The sequence below is a fragment of the Mirounga leonina genome, unplaced genomic scaffold (assembly GCF_011800145.1).
Source record: "Mirounga leonina isolate KUSES-001 unplaced genomic scaffold, KU_Mleo_1.0 Mir_92, whole genome shotgun sequence".
Classification (NCBI taxonomy): Eukaryota; Metazoa; Chordata; class Mammalia; order Carnivora; family Phocidae; genus Mirounga; species Mirounga leonina.
This window is the reverse complement of record NW_023270852.1, coordinates 17,731,416-17,753,500: the sequence shown is the minus strand read 5'-3', so window position 1 is coordinate 17,753,500 and position 22,085 is coordinate 17,731,416. Positions and strand designations below refer to the sequence as shown.

The window sequence follows — 22,085 nt, the reverse complement described above, 5'->3', positions numbered from 1 at the left end:
AGACTATAGAGAGTAGCAGTTGAAGCAAAGGATTCTGGAACCTGGGTTTATAAATTATACTTTTTGTGATTTTGAACAAGTCACTTAACCTTTTTGTGCCTTTTTTTTTTTTAACTTTCTTTTTCCCCTCCATATATAAAATGGGACTAATAATAGTATTTACTTCATAGGGGAACTAAATTAATTAGTATATGTATAAACAGTGTATGACACATAGTAAGCTCTGTTTAGCTGCTAGCTGCTAATGTTTTTATTATTTTGCTAATGATTCTGAACCCGTAAGCATCTTTACTTCAAGAAATGTTATCTTGGGGCGCCTGGGTGGCTCAGTCGTTGAGTGTCTGCTTTTGGCTCAGGTCATGATCCCAGGGTGCTGGGATCGAGCCCCACATCGGGCTCCCTGCTCAGCGGGAAGCCTGCTTCTCCCTCTCCCACTCCCCCTGCCTGTGTTCCCTCTCTCGCTGTGTGTCTCTCTGTCAAATAAATAAATAAAATCTTTAAAAAAAAAAAAAACGGAATGTTATCTTTATGCATTTAAGTTGACTGCAAACTTTGAATTTGAAGATAATATTCAGGCCTTAAAAGTTGTTTAATTTGCTCCGGATACTTGGTTTTTACAGGGCTCCATGGAACAAGTTAGTTCTCATTTCTTGGAGCAGACATTGGACAAGAAGCTGATGTCCGATCTTCGGGTAACTTGAATTCTTTGTTGTTCAGACTGGGTTTCTGTAACCAAAGCAGCTATCTGCCAAGCTGTGTTGATTTAATTTTGCAGCCCATGTATTTGTTAAGTAAATGTTGGGTGACTAGATTATACTTTATTTTAAAATCTTAGTAACTTGAATCAAATTACAAGTTACTTCATTAAATTTTAAATTATTTTAATGGAATACTTTGCATAGGTTGTGTTTTACAAAGAAGAGGTAAAATTAACTTTCTGTTTGTTAGAAACTATAAAGATCTGGTCTTATTTTGTGAGACTGTATGACTGATATGTTAGGACTCCTTTTCTACAGCAGTTTCCATGGAAGAATGAGTAAATTCTTTCTCTGAACAGTAACAAAGTGCCTCTTATGGAATGCCTTTAAGCCTTGACTGTGTTCTCTGATGTAATTGTCAGGACTAAATATGAGTTAATATTGTCATTATCTTAATCTTTAAATTATAAAAGTGATAATAAAGAGTTCAGAATCTTTGATAAATAGAAGGAAAGGGAAACAATTTTACCCATATTCTCACTACTCTAAGACAATGATTTCTGTAATTTTGGTATATTTCTCCCCAGCTCTTACGCATATTTTAAACATTGAATCATTGTATACAGATAATTTTGTAATTCATATAATTAAGTAGTTTACTACATACTACATATGATGTAGTTTATCACTACATCATATGCTTTTATTCATATAGTCAGTTTTATACTTAGCATTTTTACTGACTGTGTAATATCTTTAGATGTGACATAATTTTTTAGCCCTATCTTATATATTTAGATTTTCCCATTTTTCCACCATTATAGAGGAATATCATCTTCATGCATATTAGATCTTTTCTTCTTTTAAGTCATTCCGTAAGATAAATTCTTAAGAGTGGTTGAGGAGTTTCTGTGCTTAATGAAACATTGCCATATGGATTTCCTGAAAGATGTTGCCTTCATTTGAGGTTGGTGATTGATTAAGTGTTCTCTGTGTATACTGGAGTAGAAATGTAAAAAATAACATTCTCATGGTGAATGGTGAAGGATGGGAAATGCAGGGGTTTCTAAGATACATCACAGAGTACAAACTTTACTACTGGATCTGACCCACATCCTTGTAGGCTTAGGTGCTATATTTCATCAGTGCCTTTAAGATGATCAACCATAAGGATGTGGACTCACGCCAGGAAGGTTCATAAGAGGCTGATACGTAAAGGAGAATGGCAATTTATTCATGATGAGAACCATAACTATTGGTTGGACTGGATATTTACTTTAGCTGACCAGTATATTCCCTCTTAGGCAATCTATGAAGAAAGTGAATTTACCAGAAGGTTGCATTGTGAGTGCAGTGTTGCTCAAATAGAGCACCAAATTCAGACTTACTTCTGTTGGGACTAAAAAAAATTCTTTTCTAGGGCCAGTTTATTCTCTACCCAGGATGGTGCTAGAGGGACACAGCTATTATTTACCCCTCTGGTTCTCCCTTTCCTGTGTTGCAATGGCAAACATAACCACTTGTCTGATCAGCACATTCTTTCGTTATCTTTAATAAGAGTACTATCCACTGTGACACACCTGTGAACCTTTGGTCTTTCTTTATGTTGAATTTGCATTTCTTTGCTCTGATCAGTTGAGTACTTTTTTTTGAAAACGTTAACTGTCAGAGAGCAGTCTTATTTCCTACTTTCCAATGTTCTCAGAATACATCTTACTGTTCCCTTATGAACCTCCTGCAAGTGGTAATTGTCATTGTCCTTTATAGAGAAAACGCACTGCACATGAACGTGCCAAGGAACTTTACAGCTCAGGGGAGTTTTCCAGTGGCAGAAAGTGGGGAGATGATGCTCCCAAGGAAGAAATAGATACAGGATCTGTGAACTTGATTGAGTCAGGAGCTTGTGGAGCCTTTGTTCATGGATTAGAAGATGAGATGTATGGTAAGTATGACTGCATCATAACAGTGCCCATTTACTGAGTGCCTGTGATGTATCAGGCATTGTACTGGTTGATACACATATAGTGTCTCATTTAGTCTTCACAGTCACTCCATGAAGTAGCTACTGTTACTTATTTTTAAAAACAGAAGATTGAGGCCCAAGTGGTATAATACAGTGGTTAAGAGCATGGATTTTGGGTTCAGTCAATCTAGGTTCCAGCATTTCTATAAAACAAGGGTAACAATAAGTGTTTCTGAATTGTGAGAATTAAACGAGATTATATGTACACAAAATACTTGGCATAATACATGACCTATTTATAGTAAGCACTTAATAATTGGTAGTAAAAATTGATATTATACTGATAACAATAACTTGTTATTGGTCACCCAGCTAGTAAGAAGCAGAAGCAAGATTATGTCTGACCTCAAAGCCTTTATTATTACGACTTATGAAGTTTTTCTTTCACCTTCATTTTTGTAAAAAATTTTATTTATTTTAGAGAGAAAGTGTGTGAGCGGGGAGAGGGACAGAGAGGGAGGGATAGGGAAAGGGAGAGAATCTCAAGCAGACTCTGCACTGAGCATGGAGTCCAATGTGGGACTCAATCTCAAAGCCCTGAGCTCATGACCTGAGATAACTCAGGAGTCTGATGCTCAACTGACTGAGCCACCCAGGTGCCCCTCACCTTCATTTTTGAAAGATATTTTCACTGGAAATTGAATTCTAGTTTAATAGGGTGGGTTTTCAGCGTTCCACAATTTTCCTGTTTGCATTATTTCTGTTGAGAAGTCTGCTGCCATTTTTTATATTTGTTCTTCTTTATATGATGTGTTTTTCTCTAGTTGCCTTTTTTTAATTTAAATTCAAGTTAGTTAACATATAGTATATTATTAATTTCAGTTTAGTGATTCATCAGTTGTGTGTAACACCCAGTGCTCATCACATCATGTGCCCTCCTTAATGTTCATCACCCAGTTACCCCATCCCCCCATCCCCTTCCCTCCAGCAATCCTCAGTGTGTTCCCTGTAGTCAAGAGTTTCTTATGGTTTAGCTCCGTCTCTGTTTTTATCTTATTTTATTTTTCCTTCCCTTCCCCTGTGTTCATCAGTTTTGTTTCTTTTTTTTTTTTTAAAGATTTTAGTTATTTCTGGGCGTCTGGGTGGCTCAGTTGGTTAAGTGACTGCCTTCGGCTCAGGTCGTGATACTGGAGTCCCTGGATCGAGTCCCGCATGGGGCTCCCTGCTTGGCAGGGAGTCTGCTTCTCCCTCTGACCCTCCCCCCTCTCATGTGCTCTCTCTCATTCTCTCTCTCTCAAATAAATAAATAAAATCTTTAAAAAAAAAAAAAAAGATTTTAGTTATTTGACAGAGAGAAAGACAGCCAGAGAGGGAACACAAGCAGGGGGAGTGGGAGAGGGAGAAGCAGGCTTCGCACTGAGCAGGGAGCCTGATGTGGGGCTCGATCCCAGGACCCTGGGATCATGACCTGAGCTGGAGGCAGATGCCCAACAACTGAGCCACCCAGGCGCCACCCCATCAGTTTTGTTTCTTAAAGTCCCCATATGAGTGAAATCATATGGTGTTTGTCTTTCTCTGGCTGACTTATTTTGCTTAGCATAATACACTCTAGTTCCATCCATCATGTTGCAAATGGCAGGATTTCATTCTTTTTGATGGCTGACTAATATTCCATTGTATGCATATACCACATCTTCTTTATCCATCTCTGTTTGCTTTTAGGATTTTTCTCTTTGTCACCAGTTTTAAGCTGTTTAATTATAGTGTGTCTTGTTTCATTTCTTCATGTTTCTTATGCTTGAAGTTTATTGCTTCTTAGATCTGTGGGTTTATAGTTTTCATCAAATTGGAAAATCTTTGGCCGTTATTTCTTCATAATTTTTCTGGTCCCATGTTCCTTTGGTGACTCCAAACACACATATATTAGACTATTGATGTTGTCCTGTAGCTCACTGGTGCTGCATCCCCCTCCCTTTTTAAGAGAAGGAGTGGGGGGAGGGGCAAAGGGAGAGAGAACCTTTTTTTAAAATATTTTATTTATTTATTTGACAGAAAGAGACACAGCGAGAGAAGGAACACAAGCAGGGGGAGTGGGAGAGGGAGAAGCAGGCTTCCCGCTGAGCAGGGAGCCCGATGTGGGGCTTGATTCCAGGACCCTGGGATCATGACCTGAGCCGAAGGCAGACGCTTGACAACTGTGCCACCCAGGCTCCCCCCCCCCCTTTTTTTTAAGATTTTATTTATTTGACAGAGAGCATAAGCAGGGGGAGTGGCAGGCAGAGAGAGAGGGAGAAGCAGGCTTCCCGCTGAGTAGGGAGCCCGAGGCGGGGCTCAATCCCAGGACCCTGGGATCATGACCTGAGCCGAAGGCAGATGCTTAATGACTGAGCCACCCACGTGCCCCAAGAGAGAGAATCTTAAGCAGGCTCCATGCCCAGCGTGGAGCCCAGTGTGGGGCTTGATCCCACAACCCTGAGATCATGACCTGAGCTGAAATCAGGAGTCAGATACTTAACCGACTGAGCTATCCAGCTCCCCCTCCATCCTGATTTTTTTCTAGTTTTTTTTTTGTTTCATTTTGGAATATTTATTGCTTTGTCTTGGAGTTCACTAATCTTTTCCTCTACCATGTGTATTCTGATTTTAATCCCATCCAGTGTATTTTTCATCTCACACATAATAGTTTTCATTCATATAAATTCAATTAGAATTTGGGTTTGTTTAGTATCTCCCATGTATCTGCTTAATCTGCTTGATCTTTCCTTTAACTTTGTCAACAAAGAATGCATTTACAATAACTATCCTAATGTTTTTGTCTATTAAGTCTATTGCTTGTGTGATTTCTGTGTTGGTTTTGATTGATTGATTTTTCTCCTCATTATTGATATTTTCCTACTTCTGTGCATGCCTAGCAATTTTCAGTTGGATGCCAGCCATTGTGAATTTTACTCTGTTGGGTAATGAACATTGTTATATTCCTATATTTTTGAGCTTTGTTGTGGGATGCATTTATTTCAGGTCTTATTTTTAAGCTTTGTTAAGGGGAACTGAAGCAGCATTTAGTCTAGAGCTTATTTTACTTCCAACTCAAACTCTTCTGAAGGAACAGTTGTAGACCATTTATGAGTTTTGGAGATTGTTCCCTCAAGCCCTGCTTAGTGGTTCTTTCTCAGATCTCAATTTCTTTACAGATCAGAACTCAGCTGATGACTTGAGGAGGACCCTCTGCAGTTATCCAAAATGCTTTCTGTGTAGTACTTTTCTTTTTGGTACTTTGCCTTACGAACTCTGTCCATAGTGGCCTTTCCAGACTCCCAGCTCTGTCTTCTCAACTCCGGGAGACCTGGAACCTGAAAACGCTTTCCAGACAAAACTGGTATAATTCTAGAGCCTACCTCATTTATTTCCTGCCTCTCAGGAATCATTACCCTTTATTGTCTGATGTCCAGTGGGTTGAATGCTGTTGTTTCTGTTTTTTTATTTCTGTTTTTAGTTGTTTCCCATAGAAAGATAAATCTTGCAGAAAGAAGTATTCCAAAGCTCTTGTAATTTCCATAATACGATGCTATCTATCTTACATAAGGAATGTCATTGTTTTGAGATGATTGACTACAACCTTCTCATTTTCAGTAATTGTAACAGAGCAGGAGAGATAGTGTTGATTGTCCAAATTAAATAGTAAATTTATATCAGAGGATTAGAACTCAGGTCTTCTAAATGCCTGTTAAAAAAAAAAAAAATTACCTCAGAATAGAACTTCTTAGAAGGGCAAGAATTACTTTTGAAAGACAATTTTCTGTTAGAAGATATAAGAATTGGGTTACCTTATCTAGTTTGCTATAAGGCTTTAAGTGTCTAGGTATCTTCCCCACTTGCTTAAAGTTCACTTCATGCCACTTTGGTTTTATGAAAGACCTACATTAGTACCTGTTTTTGTTAACCAAAAGAAATCCAAAGAGGAGTTTCATTTTTATGAAAAAAGTAATTACTATACTCATGTCAGTCTTTTCTAAAAGTGAGGTGACACAAAATGAACTTTTGGAAAGGGGGGGATACTCTCCTTTACTTCGTTTATACTGTGCTTTACATTGTTTCAGCTTATGAAAGATTTCATTGTTTCACTCTACTTTTGGATAATGGGGGAAACTTGTATAAAGAAATTAGTTAAAGCAACCTCTGCCTTTTTGTTCTCTGTGAACTTGATACGTGAATTATACTTTAAATGGTATTTCATAATAAGGAAGGCCAGTTATTAATACCCATTTTATCCTAAGACAAGTAACTGGAACCTATTTTATTTAGTTTCTACTAGCATTTTTGCTTTATTTAATTTTACAATTGAATTTCATCACAATTAATGTTTATGTGATTTAGTTCTACATAAGTTTGTCACTAAGGGCTTTTTTAAAAGATTTTATTTTAGAGAGCGAGCGAGCGAGAGCGCGCGTGCATGTGTGGGGCGAGGGGCAGAGGAGGAGGGAGAGGAAGAGAATCTCAAGCAGACACTGCACTGAGCATGGAGCCAAATGTGGGGCTTGATCTCACGACCCTGAGATCATGACATGAGCCAAAACCAAGTCAGACACTTAACTGTTCGTCACTAAGGTTTAATTAAAGGAACTTAACTTTGAAAGCAGATAGATCATAACCAGTATCAGGTATGGCAGCTTTCTAATTTTATCATATTTCTAAAATCCTGGGTGAATTAAGGACACATTGCTGGGAATGAAATGGCGCCTTATTTCATTAGCTGTGGACTCTAGTATCACACATACTTTTAGTCCTCTAGTTATTCCATGTTTTCCCTCTCTTTTGGACCTTTGTATGTGTGGTTCCTCTGCTTAGAAAGGCCTTTTTCCTTTCTTTTGGCTTAGCAGCTCCCTTAGGTATTGTTTTAGAGGTCATTTGTTCCAGAAAGCCGCCTCTGATCCTACTTAGTGGGCTACATACCTCTTCTGCATTTTCTTACACTCCCTGTGCTTTTCACTGTACCACTCATCACTTTGTAATGCCATTAACTATTCTTGTCTGTAGGCGCTGGGAGGTTATCTCTTTCTTGTTCATCTTTGTGTCTTCAGTACTAAGAACAAAGCTAGTAAGTAGCAAAGTCAGGATCTGATTGCACATGTTAAGGCACCAGAGGATCTTTATTTATTTATTTTCTTTGGCATAGCTGATTCCTTTTCTCTGCCCTGGACCCTTAAAGAGACTGTAATACATTTTCAGCATTCCAAGAATCCAGTAGAAATTGTTAATTTACCAGACTACACATACAAAGAGAAACACCAAGTTTTTTTTCGCTTCTGCTTAGAGTTGCATCAGCTCAGGTCCATACTGATTATCTCATGCTGATCAGAAGTATCTCTGTGATTCACTTTGTGGACTTGCAACAGTTAAACATGATTTAGTGTGGTGTGATGGGTAAAGCCCTAGGCAGAAGAGCCAGCATTTAACACATTTTGGTCCTTCTCTGGCTTCCTTTGTAATTATTAGCAATTTCATGTTTAAATTACATTATTATGAAGTGTAGCAAATCCTTCCTTTCTGATGAAAGGAAGAATTCATCACTACCAAGAAAAATCTGAGTCATCTCCCTTTAATGTAGTATCTCTGCTTTTAAAGTGTCTATAAAGGGGCGCCTGGGTGGCTCAGTCATTAAGCGTCTGCCTTAGGCTCAGGTCATGATCCCAGAGTCCTGGGATCGAGCCCTGCATCAGGCTCCTTGCTCCACGGGAAGCCTGCTTCTCCCTCTCCCACTCCCCCTACTTGTGTTCCCTCTTTTGCTGTGTCTCTCTCTGTCATATAAATAAATAAGAAAATCTTAAAAAAAAATAAAGTGTCTATAAAACCTTTCTTATACAAAAAACCAGATTATATTTGTGAATTTTAACCACAACTTGAGTGGGGTTTTTTCTTTCTTTTTTGAAACTGTAGATTTTGTTACAGAACCATGTGGGAACCACTGGAACAAAACAAGCATGTATGGAAGTCTTGTGAGCGTGGTCTGTACTTACTCACCTCTCATCTTTGTATCGGGGCTCTTAGCACAGGGCCTGGTGTGTAGTACACATTCAGGAAGCATTGCTAGTGAGTGAATGAAGGGCTCCCTGGAATCAGTGGCTTTACTGTTACAGGTTCAGGCCGTACAGGGAGGTAGAGGACATGCCTCTGTTTTGAAGGTGCTTGTAAGATCCGTACCTGTGCTGGAGCTAACATCTCCTGAGCTTTCAACATATGCCACGCACTGTGCTTTATGCTTTACCTATAGTATGTCGTTTAGTCCTCCTAACTGTTCTGTAAGGAAATGAGTATTATCTCTGTTTAAGGTGAAAAAATTGAGGTGCTAGGAAGTTGAGTTACTTATTCAAGATCACCCTTCAAATCAGTGGAGGAATTACTCTTCACAATTTACTGTGAGACCTTTATCGTTCCAAAGCATGTATCCGTAACCACTACATGATGCTAGTCTAGAATCAGCAGACCTGGGCACTAGTCTTATCTCCGCTCTCACTCACTTTAAGGCAAGTTAATTCACTTTGCTGAATCTTATCTCTAAGATGAGAAAATGATATCTAGTCTGTTTTAATCTTAATTATTTAAAATCAGCTTTTTAAAAGTACTGAGTGGAGAGCCATGGTTTGAGTTCTGAGATAAATAAGAACTTAATTTTCAAGAAGTGCAGTTAATAGAGACAGACATGTGACTTATTCACATGTCTGCGAGTCAGGATCTAAACCTTAGTCCCTGTGACACCAAAGTCCTTGTTCTGAGGTCAGTGTGAAGGTGGTAGCTGAATCTGTGGGCAGGGAGGAGATCTCCCAGAGAGAGTTTGTTAACAGAGGAGTAGAGAGCAAAAGACAAACCTGAATGAGAAGGAATCCTTGGATTTCTCCCATGGCTCTTAACCTAATGTGCAGTTTTATTTGTCCCCTTTCGTCTAGAGGTCCGCATTGCTGCTGTGGAGGCTCTCTGCATGCTGGCCCAGTCTTCACCCTCTTTTGCGGAGAAGTGCCTTGATTTCCTGGTTGATATGTTTAACGATGAAATTGAGGAAGTACGTCTGCAGTCTATACACACCATGAGAAAAATCTCTAACAATATCACTCTCCGAGAGGATCAGCTTGACACTGTCCTGGCTGTGTTAGAGGTGAGTCTTCACAGTTCATTACTCATTTCTTCATCGGTACCCACTGAGAACCACTTTATTTTTAAACCGGGCATTATGGGGCGCCTGGGTGGCGCAGTCAGTTGGATGTCTGACTCTTGGTTTAGGCTTAGGTCGTGATCTCAGGGTTGTGGGATTGAGCCCCGCATTGGGCTCTGCACTCAGCACTGAGTCTGCTTGAGACTCTCTCTCTCCCTCTGCCCCTCCCCGCCAGCGCACGCTCTTTCTCTCTCTTGTCTCTCTCTCTCTGTCTCTCTCTCAAATAAATATGTCTTTAAACCAGGCACTGTGCTAGGCACTGGTGATGCAGGAATGTTTGGGCAGCACAGTTCTGCCTTCTCATCACACAGCTCCACCGAGGTGGAGGAGACTCGCTGTTCAACAGGAAACTCAAAGAAAGCTTAGCATTGCTGTGATCGGGAAAGGACGGGGTTCCCTGGGGTAAGGTTGGGAGATGGGGAAGCAGGAAGGAATGCTATAGTAGACACTTGGAGGAGGAGTAGGACTTGATGAGGCCCTTTCTTAGGAAGAAACGGCGCTGATGGTAGGGTGGAAGGGCACCAGAGGGAGTAGTGTCTATGGATCCAGAGGTAAGAGTGAATATGATGCATTTAAGGAGTTAAAAGGCATTCACTGTAATAGCAGTGTAGAGCTGAAGTGATGGATGAGAAGTGATTACAGATAAGGCAGGGGCTAAAGAAGAATTCTTTTCACCTTTTGATTTGATTTAATGCTTCTAGTGAATCATAGGCTATTATAGCAGGAACAGATCTTAGCGAATCAACTCATTCAACCCTGGAGTTTTACAGAGAAGAAAGTAATTTGTTTGAGGTCACATTGCTGGTAAGTGGCTCTGCCAGGATATGAACACAGATTTGCCTCCCAGGCTCTACAACTCGATGTGGTTCTTGAATTATTTTTCTAAAGTGTCTGGATTTTATTTGTGAGTCCCGACGTTTTTCAGAATATTAATAAATGAGATTTGGCCTCTGGTTTCTTTCTTGTTTCGGTTTGGTTTTGGTTTTTCAGATATTGTGAAAGGGATAGCTATTGGATGTTTCAGTCATTAGCACTTGTTACAGATTTCTGCTCCATACTTCAGAAAACAGATTGGGTGCTTTGATTTTGAAGTTCAGTATCAATTTTCTCAGCTGCTCAGCACTTCTGGTAAGATTTTTCCTGAATTATAAGTCTGTGTTTATAATTTTTCATTTATTTTTTCCTAAGAAGATAAGTTTGCATTCTGTGCATTGTTCTCCGTGGGTGGGCTCTCTACCCTAGCACCGCCTTTCCTTTTTTGCATTCTTTCCCACCATTCCTCATCTTGAACTTGATACTGGAGTCACTCCCCTAATCATCATGCTTTTCCTCACCATTTTTCTTTCACTCTCTTTTCCCCCTCTGCCTGCAAAAACTGCCACCTTTCACCTCCTTGATTTCTGCTTATTCTCAGATCTATATTTGGCAGGATATTCCCTAAGTAACTCCACCACAAGTGGATTAAGTAGCACTCCTCTGTCTTCCTGTGTCACCCTGTGTCTAGCATATATCAGGATGGTTTTTTGATTATTTAATTCTTTATTTCACAAGACTGAGAGCTTTGCAGAATCCTGGCTTCTTTCTTTCTTTTTTTTTTTTTTTTTACTTCTAGTGCCTTGTAGTGTCTGAAACAGGTAGATGCTCAGGAAATGTTTGCTAAATATCTGAGCTCTTTTCCAAGCTATGTTTTGATGTATAGAATTGTTCATAAGGCCACAAGCATGCTTATGTATCTCTTACTGTAGTTTCACATTTTATCGTTAATGGCAGGTTTTGTCTCAACTCCCTCTCCCTGATGTGAATATGAGCTACCTAAGGAGAGTGACATGTACCATGTACCCTTTACCGTATTGGTTTTCTCATGTATAAAGTAAGAATGATTCCACATATTCATATGTTTCTTGTAAGAATTGAGAGAGAATTCATGTAAAATGCTTAGCATGGTAGTGGTTCATAATATTGATAAAGTCATTCAAGAAACAGTTACCGATTTTTTTTTTTTTTTTTGCAGAGCCAGGTTCTGTGCTAGGTTCTAAGGATGTGAAAGTAGACAGTACTAGTTGTTACCTCTGAGTTGCTCACAGTTTTGTAGAGAAGGCAGCAGTATAAGCCAGTAATTACAAGATAGTATCTAAGTAAACCAAGGAATGACATTCTAGCCAGAGCGCTAGCGTGTGGCCACAGATGAAGGCTGGGAAGGTGGAAATGGCATAGCATGGACAGGGATGTTGAGAAGTTTACATGGCTCTGAGGGAGAAATGAGTGGAGAACTGATTGTGAAGGACCTTGCGTGCCATGCTGGGGAGCCTGAGCTTTGTCCAAGAGGTGTGGGTAAGCCAAACAAGTTCCTAAACAGAACAACAACATGGTCAGATGCGTTTATTAAGGAGTTGGTGCTGGTAACTATAGAGAGCGAACAATTGAGAGACCTGCAGTCTGAAAGAGGGTTCTCGGAAAATAAAGAAGGCATGTCTCCAACCTAGCTTTGGAGAAGAGGCTCTGATTCTTAGATTTTGCTGTGTGGATGCAGATGCATCCTTTAAAATTTTTAGTTGGATTTCTTTCATGTATTAAGTAAAACTAAATACTATAAAACTTTTAGGAGAAAATATTTGTGACCTTGGATTAGACCAAAATTTCTTAGATCCGCCACCAAAAACTTAATCCATAAGAGAAATGACTAGATAAATTGGACTTTATCAAAATTTAAAAGCTCTTCAAAAAGATACTTTTAAGTAATTATAAAGACAGCACAACAGTGTAAGTGTATTTAATGCCACAGAACTGTACACTTAAAATGTATGTTGACTTAAAATGGTAAATCTTATTTGTGTGTATTTTACCACAATAAAGAGAGATAATAGGATCAAATCAAACATATATAATGCCTTTAATGTATAAACTATACAAAAAAGGGGGGGATGGATTTGGATACAGAAACATGCATAGAAGAAAGGTGATGTGAAGACACAGAGAGAATGCCATCTACAAGCCAAGGAATGCCAGGGCTACCAGAAGCTGGGAGAGGCCTGGCGTCGATTCTCCACAGCCTCAGAAGGAGCCAGCCCTGCTCATACCTTGATTCTGGACTCGGGCCTCCAGAACTGAGACAATAAATGCCTGTTTTTCTTTCTTTCTTTCTTCCTTCTTTAGATTTTATTTATTTATTTGAGAGAGAGAGGGAGCATGAATGGTGTGGAGGGGCAGAGGGAGAAGGAGAAGCAGACTCCCCAGTGAGTGGGGAGTCCGACACGGGGCTCGATCCCACTGAGCTGAAGGCAGACACTTAACCAACTGAGCCACCCGGGAGCCCCAAATTTCTGTTTTTCTAAGCCAAAGGAAAAAACATGTTTTTGAAAGGACATATCACAGACTGGGAGAAAATATTTGCAAAACATATATCTGATGATAAAGAATATATAAAGAATTCTCAAAATTCAGTAATAAGGAAACAAATCACCTGATAACAGAATCAGCAAAAGATTTAAATGGTACTTAAGGAAAGAAAATAAAAGTGGCAAATAATAAGCATGTGAAGCATGCTTAACATCATTAGTCATTAGGGAAATGCAAATTAAAACTACAGCAAGGTATTACAACACCACACCTATTGGAATGGCTAACCAAAACCCAAAAGAAATGCTGACAATATCAAGTGCTGTGAGGACAGGGAGCATCTGGCAAACTCAACCACTGCTGATGGGAATGCAAAATGATACAGTCACTTTGGACGTTTTTTATAAAGTTAAACATAAATTTATCATTTGATACTGCATTCCCACTCTGAAGCATTTCCTAAAGAGAATTGAAAATTTTTGTTCACACAAAAGTCTGTGTGCAGATATTTATTGTGGCTTTACTTACAGTATTTCCAAACTAAAACAACACAAATCCTTGAGTTGGTGAATGTGTAAATAAACTGGGTATATCTATACAATGTGGTACTACTCAGTAATAAAAAGGAACGAGTTGCTGATACACGTAACAACATGGGTGAATCTCACATGCATTATGCTAGGTGAAAGTAGCCAGCCTCAATCATAGAGCATACTCTGTGATTCCATTTATATGACCTTTTGGGAAAGACGAAACTGTAGCAGAAAATACATCAATGGTTGCCAGAGACTGTGGGTGAGGGCTAGACTACAAGGGGACACTAGGGAAGAGTTTGGTGATGGGAATGTTTTATATCTTGATCAGGATGGTGGTTATGTAACTATATGGATTGGTTAAACTCGTGGAAGTGTTCACTGAGAAGGATGAATTTTACAGAATGAAAACTCTGTATCAGTAAACCTGACTTCAAACAACGCTTTGGAGATCTCATTTCCACTAAAAGGTACCAAAATTCCTAAGAGAAATGGCTGATTCCAGGTCTAGTGTAGGAAATGTAACAGGATGAGCTTATACCACCTTGTATACAGAAAGCAGTTATTAGCTATCACAGACCTCTAGGATCATTTCAGAAAGACCCAGGAGACACATCATTATAGATACACTATTAAGGACTGTAACTGCAAGTATGTTTAAATTCATGATTTTATAATGATACTTAAACAAAACAGTGCATTAGTCATCTTTGGAAGATGCTTAGTAATCAACTTCTTATTTTGGAAACTGGTAAATTAAGGAATCGAGCATTAATCCTTCTTTTTCCTATACAAACTGAACTTCACGATAACCAGCTGGTCGATAAGGGGAAGTTTCTTTTTATAGGAGTATTCCAGTTAATAAATTAAAGAAGAATGATAGGATTTGTACATCATTGTTTTACAACTTCAGTGAGTTGGTAGATCTAGGCAGTGATCACCAATGGTTACTAACCTCACAAAAGAGAAACAGACTTCATATAGTTCCTGAGGGAAGTACACCGTACCACCTGTGAAGTGGTCTTATAAATAAAAAAAATTGAACGTGACTCTAATCAAACCTCTAAATCTAACAACATCACAGGATATACAGGGAAGAAATTACAGGGGGAGAAATGTGAGCTATACAGTGATTTTTACATATTAAAAGATGCTTAAGGAACATACTGCTGAATTGCAGTGTGTGGACCTTCGTTGGATCCTGACTACAACAAACAGACTTTCTGAGTCAGTCAGAGAAATTTGAGTACTGACTGGATATTTGATATTAAGCAATTATTACATTTTTAGGCATGATACTGGCTTTGTGGCTTTTTTAAAATAAGGAATCATCTTAAAAAATATATTTATGGAAATATTTACCAATGACATGCTATGATTTCTCTGGCTTCAAGATAATCTAATTGGGAGGAGTGCGTAAAGGTATAGATGAAACGTGATTGGCTATCAGTTAATTGTTGAAACTGAGGGATTTATTATCTCTCCTTTTATATATGTTTCAAAATGTCTGTATTAAAAGGTTCTGAAGAACTGAGAACAAATGCTATCGAGATAGCCAAGAAGAATAGAAATGATATGCATCCATGTCTTTTAGCATTAAGAAGTTGTTGTGACCTTTTCCAGTCATTTTGGTGAGATAGAGTGGGTATCAGGAAGGGAAGGGCCATTTCTCCAACATCATCTTGTAACACTGTCTTTTTGTTTACTCTGCTGTGGCCATACGGGCTTCCTTGCTATTTTTCAAACCTGCTTCCTCTTCATGGCCTTTATTTTTGAGGCTACCTTTCATTATCCTATGTAAAATATCCCACCTGTCCTAGTATTCTTCCCTTTAACCTGCTTTGTAGTGTCTTCATCGTACTTACCACTATCTGACCTGTATAAATACTCTTTTTTTTTTAAAGATTTTATTTATTTGAGAGAGAGAATGAGAGAGAGAGAGCACATGAGAGGGGGGAGGGTCAGAGGGAGAAGCAGACTCCCTGCCGAGCAGGGAGCTCGATGCGGGACTCAATCCCGGGACTCCAGGATCATAACCTGAGCTGAAGGCAGTTGCTTTAACCAACTGAGCCACCCAGGCGCCCTATAAATACTTATTTTTGTCTTTTCACTAGAATGAAGCTCCTGAAAGCTGAGATTTGATTTTAATTGATGCTATGTCCCTAGCATTTGGTACATAGTAGGTGCTTGGTAAATGTTTGACTGTTTAATAAGTGTTCAATAAATGTTGAATTTATATGAACGAATGAGCCAATTAATGAAATCTTCAAATCTGAGTTCAAGTGTTACCTCTTCTGTGAGGTCTTCTCAACTTCTAGCTTCTCCCCTCTGAGAAAATTCAGAGGCTCTTTACCCTATAGTCCCATTGTAACTTGTACACTCTCCCGTAAGAGCTGATTCACAGTGACTGCTTTTATTGTTGTTGTTATTATTATTATTACTTTTTTTAAAGGATTCGTCCAGAGATATTCGAGAGGCTCTCCATGAACTTTTATGCTGTACTAACGTTTCAACCAAAGAAGGGATTCATCTTGCCCTGGTGGAGCTGCTGAAAAATTTAACCAAGTACCCTACTGATAGGGACTCCATATGGAAGTAAGGACTTTTTTGCTCATTTGTTCACTGAGTCCAATAATGTGGTAAATGTATATTGAATTATTCAGTGGATCCTCATAGATTGATGGTATGGCCCTCAATTTTGCCTTCAATTTAGAAACCTGATTCAACTTAACTGAACACTCAGGAGTCTGATTCCTAAATTGAATATCACATTTTAGATTATTTGTCCATCCATCGTCCTGGCAGATAGTATGTGCTTGCTACTGTACACTCACTATGGGCCAAGCCCTGTGGTAAGTGCTACAGGTACAGAGAGGAGTTGATTAGATTCCTTTTGCTCCTTTATACTGTTAATCACTTCTTTGTCTGTTTTGCATTGTATACAGGATCACAGCTGTCATTGTACAGATTAGAGGCAGGACGGGCACTTTGTCTACAGATGGAAAATTACTATCATTTTTTCCCCTGTTTACCGCTCCCTTTACTGACTAGAGTCAAACTTAACATTGTTCATGAATTCCCATCTGAAGGACTGCTTGCATACATTTATTATAAAATGTTTGTAATCGTGCTCCACATATTTAAGTGAGCTTATGTGCTGAGATCATTCCAATGGTGTAGTTGATTGGATTTTCAGAAAAATTTGTTACTAAAAGTAGAAAAACTGTGGGTCAGATCAGGTACTTGCAAGATCTATTAAAAACTGAAAATACCAGGGCAGTCTTCAAGGAGCACTCAGTCCTTTGGGGTGTGGGGGTTGTAGTGGGGAGAAGCACCCGTGTCGGTGTCTGTAGTTCTGGGGTGACACAGAAGGAATGATTAATTCTGCTTGATGGAAGGGGTTGTGTTTCACAGAGTGTTTCACAGAACATTCTCCTTGCTTTAAAATAAGATATGTGGTTATTTGGTTCACCCAGAATATTTATTTAAGACTGTCTTTACTGGGTGATTGCAGACAGAAAGCTCCTTCATCTTATAGTGTTCCAAGAGATTTTGAAATTACCTGTTCTAATTATCATTTGATTTTTCATCTCTTTCCATGAATGGTGGCTTTACTTAGGAATACCAAAAAAGGATGTGATAAAAGAGTGAAGGAATAGTCACAGTGGCATGTTTTTAAGGCATTTTTAAAGATACATACATAAATGAAAGCTTTGAAGGAGGTAATTTGTTCTGTTTACATAGCTTTAGTTCATTCAACAAATGCTTATGGAGCACTTGGCTCTATAACCCAATCGCTGTGTTAGGTGCTGTGGAGAGTTAAAAATGGATTCAAGTCAGAGGCCTAGCCTTCAAATAGCAGGGAGGGAGAGAAGTAGGAAATGCGTGGGTAGGGAGGTAGATGAGTGAAAAGATACTACAAGTCAGAATTGAAGTCCAGTTTCAGAGAGGCCCAGATACTCGGGCGACCCGAAGAGAATAGGAGATAAAATAAAGGAATGGTACCTGAGGCCAAACAACAAGATTTACAGTGTCCCCTGAAACACAGTGAATAAAAGGTCTGAGAGAGTTCACAAAATAAGTGCATTAAGTTCTTTTCACACAGAAGGAAAAGCAGAACTGGGGAAAAATATACTTTCCTAACAATGTCAAGTGTTTTAAATGGGATACCTATCATACTCCATATAGCCATCAATTTGTTCATGGTGCTTGTTTTTGCTCTCTTGCCAGTCTGTTTGTTCTCCAGTCCCTGGGGAAGTCCCATCTCCTTTTTGAAACCTCTGATCATGGTCATCTCCTCTGCCTTTGACAGGTGGAAAGCAGAGTATCATTCATTTGACAGTTCATTACCTTGTAGTGTTCATCATTTTTGCCCCAGCTGGATTATGAATTCCAGAAGAATAGAAATAAGGATTTATATTTCTTTTCAATTCAGCACACCTTCTAAACCAGAACTTAACAAAAGATAATAAAAATGTATAGCTACCAGTGCATGTACAGTTCTTTATAGCTTATAAAGGGTTTTTTTGTCGTCATAGTAGCTACTTAATAATACCTAATAGAGTTCTTAACTATGTGACAGACTCTTTGCTGAGTACTTTTTTTTTTTTAAAGATTTATTTATTTATTTGAGAGAGCGAGAATGAGAGAGAGTACATGTGAGGGGGGAGGGTCAGAGGGAGAAGCAGGCTCCTCGCTGAGCAGGGAGCCCGATGCGGGACTCGATCCAGTGACTCCAGGATCATGACCTGAGCCGAAGGCAGTTGCTTTAACCAACTGAGCCACCCAGGCGCCCTGCTGAGTACTTTTTATTCATTATCTCATTTAATCCTTATAGCAACTGTATGAGGTAATGATTTTTAATCCCAATCTGTAGGTGAGAAACATATCTGCCCAAGGCCACACAGTAATTTTCATGTTTCAGGTCAGGTCACTTCACCCAGGATATCAGTTATAATGCTTTTACCTACAAGTAATAGAAAATCTGATTAGAAGTGGTTTAAACAATAAGGTCTAATTTTTTGGCATAACAAGTCAGAAAGTCGGTCTTAGGATTGGTCATTCAGCAGTTTAACAGGGTTAGCACTGTGGTTTCTTTGCAATTCCCTTAGCTTTTTTTCTCATAGTTGCAGGATGGCTGCCTCATAAGACAGTATCTTAAGGCAGAAAGGAAAGGGCATTCCCTCTCACACATTTCTCTTTTTCGCCAGAAGATTCCTGAGTAGCTCCCCACCAGACTTTCCTTCTTGTTCCTTTGACCAGAAATGGGTTACTTTACTACCTGCAAAGGAGTCACTTTGGGAGAAATGGGCAAATGGGAGTGGGATTGCCATGATGGGTTTAGACCAATTGTGGTTGAGCCCTTGGGCTGAGCCTACCTTCTCTGAGCACCTACCCAATACCTGAGTAAAATCAGGGTTCTCTTGGCAAGGAAGTTGGAGAAAATGGCTGTGGGTTAAATAACCAGCAGTAATTTATGCCATACCAGCTCTTTAATTTTCATAATAGCAATTTTTTTAGATGAACTGAGTTCCAGAATAATTGAATGACTTACTTGAGGTCATAGAGGTAGCAAAAATGGGTGGTTGGGAATTTGCATTTCTGAATCAGGTTTTCTGATTCCAATCCCCAGTACTTTATAAAACGTTGATTAAGTTACTAAGGTGGGCTCTCATTTTGTTTGTTTCAGATGCTTGAAGTTTCTGGGAAGTCGGCATCCGACCCTGGTGCTTCCCTTGGTGCCAGAGCTCCTGAGCACCCATCCGTTTTTTGACACAGCTGAACCAGACATGGATGATCCAGCTTGTATCCTCTGTGCTTAGGACAGACTGGGCTGATTTGGTGGGGTGTTTTGGCATTTTTTCTGCAGTGTAACTTGGAGGGGGAGGTCCTGAGTTTAATTTTTTTCATTTCTTTTACTTAAGGGTATATCCCAAGGGAGCCTAATAGTTACTATTCTTAACTTTCATTCTTGTTTTCACAGTAATTCACATTTGCTGTTTAATACTAATGTTATTAGTAGTAATTTTTTTTTACCCTTTCTTGAGCATTTATTATATTCCACACTGTTTCATGCTTTATACATTTACCACTATCTTCCAAACACCCCTGGAAGGAGGTATGAGTCCCAGTTTACAGATGAAGAGACTGGGGCTTAGAGAGGCTAAATAACTCTCCAAGCGGTACATGTGGGATTCAAAGCCAGACAGCGTTGTTTTTTTGTTGTTGTTTTTGTTTCTGTTTTTTTTTTTTTTTTTTTAGATTTTATTTATTTATTTGTCAGAGAGAGGGAGAGCACAAGCAGGCTCCCCGCTGAGCAGGGAGCCCAATGCGGGACTCAGTCCCAGGACACCGGGATCATGACCTGAGCGGAAGGCAGACGATTAACGAATGAGCCACCCAGGCGCCCCCACCCTTGATTTTAAAGCCTATGAACGACCTTCCTTCCTTCCTTCCTTCTTTCCTTCCATCTTTCCTTCCTTCCTTCCATCCTTCCTTCCTTCCTTCCTTTCTTTCTTCCTTCCTTCCTTCCTCTCTCTCTCTTTCTTTTTTTAAAGATTTATTTATTTGAGAGAGAGAGACCACATGCATGGGAGCGGGCAGGGGAGGGGTAGAGGGAAAGAATCTCAAGCGAACTCTGGGCTGAGCCTGGAGCCTGACATGGGGCTCGATCTCACGACCCTGAGATCATGACCTGAGCCAAAACCAGGAGGTGGACGCTTAACTGACTGAGCCACCCAGGGGCCCCAGCTTATGAACTTTCTTAATCTGCAGCCTGAAGAGGGGATGGTTGAGCTAGGCTGCAGGATTACTTTGCCTCTGATACAAGTTCAGTGAGTTTGTGGTAGCCACAGGCAGCATGCCATGCAATTGGATTGTTTTCCAGTAATGGAAAAACATACATCAGTGCATGCACACTCTCCTATGGTTCTTTTTGCTCTATAGCAGATCCTTGGTGAGGTTTAAGGGATATTTATTGAGATGCAGAGATCAGCCAAATAACTGGCTGTCGTAGGATGACCATTGTATTCTCGCTTCATTCTGTTTATTTCCACACTGTGTTTGGAGAAGTTTTTAACAGTTTGTTTAATTGATGCACTAATCAATGTCTAACTTCGTATTTACCTCTGAGAAAGGCATATCCCAGACCTTACCTCTAAAGGTGCAGTACTATAGCTGCTTGAAATTCAGCTCATCAGAGAGGGGCTTAGTGGCTAGATGTTACTACAAACCTCACATGATGTATTGAAGTGCTCAGAAATCTGAGGGCCCTTTATACATTAAAAAAACATTAAACACTGGGCGCCTGGGTGGCTCAGTCAGTTAAGTGACTGCCTCCGGCTCAGGTCATGATCCCAGGGTCCTGGGATCGAGCCCCGCATCGGGCTCCCTGCTCAGCGGGAAGCCTGCTTCTCCCTCTCCCTCTGCCTGCCACTCCCCCTGCTTGTGCTCTCTCTCTCTCTCTGACAAATAAATAAATAAAATCTTTAAAAAAAAAAAAATTAAACACTTTTGGAAGCCTGTTATATTAAGATACTATTTTGGGCACTTGGAAGGTGATGTTATTTGGGAAATATTTTTGGCTGTAAGTAAAAGAGATTGCCCCCAAACATAGCTTAAACAAATTAAGATTTTTACTTTTCTCCAAGGTAAAAGAAATCTGGAGGTACACAGTCTGCTGCTGGTATAGCAGCTCTACATTATCCTTGGTGGTCCAAGGTCCTTCTGTCTTCCTGTTCCTGCCCTTTTCACTTGTCCACCATTGCTGCCAGAGCTCTGATCATCAGGCCCAGGTTCTCGGCAGGAAGTTAGAGGATATTTGTAGTCAAATCAGTATTCTGTTAGCAAGGAAAAAAAGGAAGAATGGATATTGGGTAGGCAACTAGCAGTCTCTTCCGTAGGGATCCATACAGAAGATTGGTAATATGTTTATCTTTTAATTTCTGATTTTCCCTCTGTTATAGAATTAATATACGTAGAAAGTCCAAAAAATTTAAAGAAGAAACTTTGTACTTAACATCCAAAGTCCTACTAATCAAAGTAATGGACCATTAGTATTTCAGTGTATGTCCTTCTTTTTTAAGGCCTGGAGTTGGGATTTTGCTGTTTGTTTTTGTTTTTGTTTTTTTTTTAACATAGTTTATCTCACCATCAAATACCTGATAATAGATTGCTGCTGTCATATCCTTTGTATATGTTAGAGCCTGCTTTTTCACTTATGACACAATGCTTGTAATACAGTATTATAAATTCTTCATACATAGCATTTTTAATGATTGCATAATACTCCATCAAGTAGATGAAACACAAGGTGTATGGTCATTCTCCTGGTTTGAGACATTTAGGTTGTT

At 39.4% G+C, this 22,085-nt stretch overlaps 1 protein-coding gene across 4 annotated transcripts in view; it reads left to right on the top strand.

Annotated features, from left to right (window-relative positions):
• INTS4 (integrator complex subunit 4) overlaps window positions 1–22,085 on the top strand; it is a 113,405-nt gene that overhangs the window by 58,087 nt on the left and 33,233 nt on the right. For all 4 annotated transcript variants that reach the window (XM_034995428.1, XM_034995427.1, XM_034995425.1 and 1 more), the window contains 5 exons: window positions 621–692; window positions 2,466–2,640; window positions 9,603–9,808; window positions 16,187–16,329; window positions 19,424–19,539. In XM_034995428.1, coding sequence (XP_034851319.1) covers window positions 621–692; window positions 2,466–2,640; window positions 9,603–9,808; window positions 16,187–16,329; window positions 19,424–19,539 — 712 coding nt within the window. The remainder of the gene's footprint in view (window positions 1–620; window positions 693–2,465; window positions 2,641–9,602; window positions 9,809–16,186; window positions 16,330–19,423; window positions 19,540–22,085) is intronic.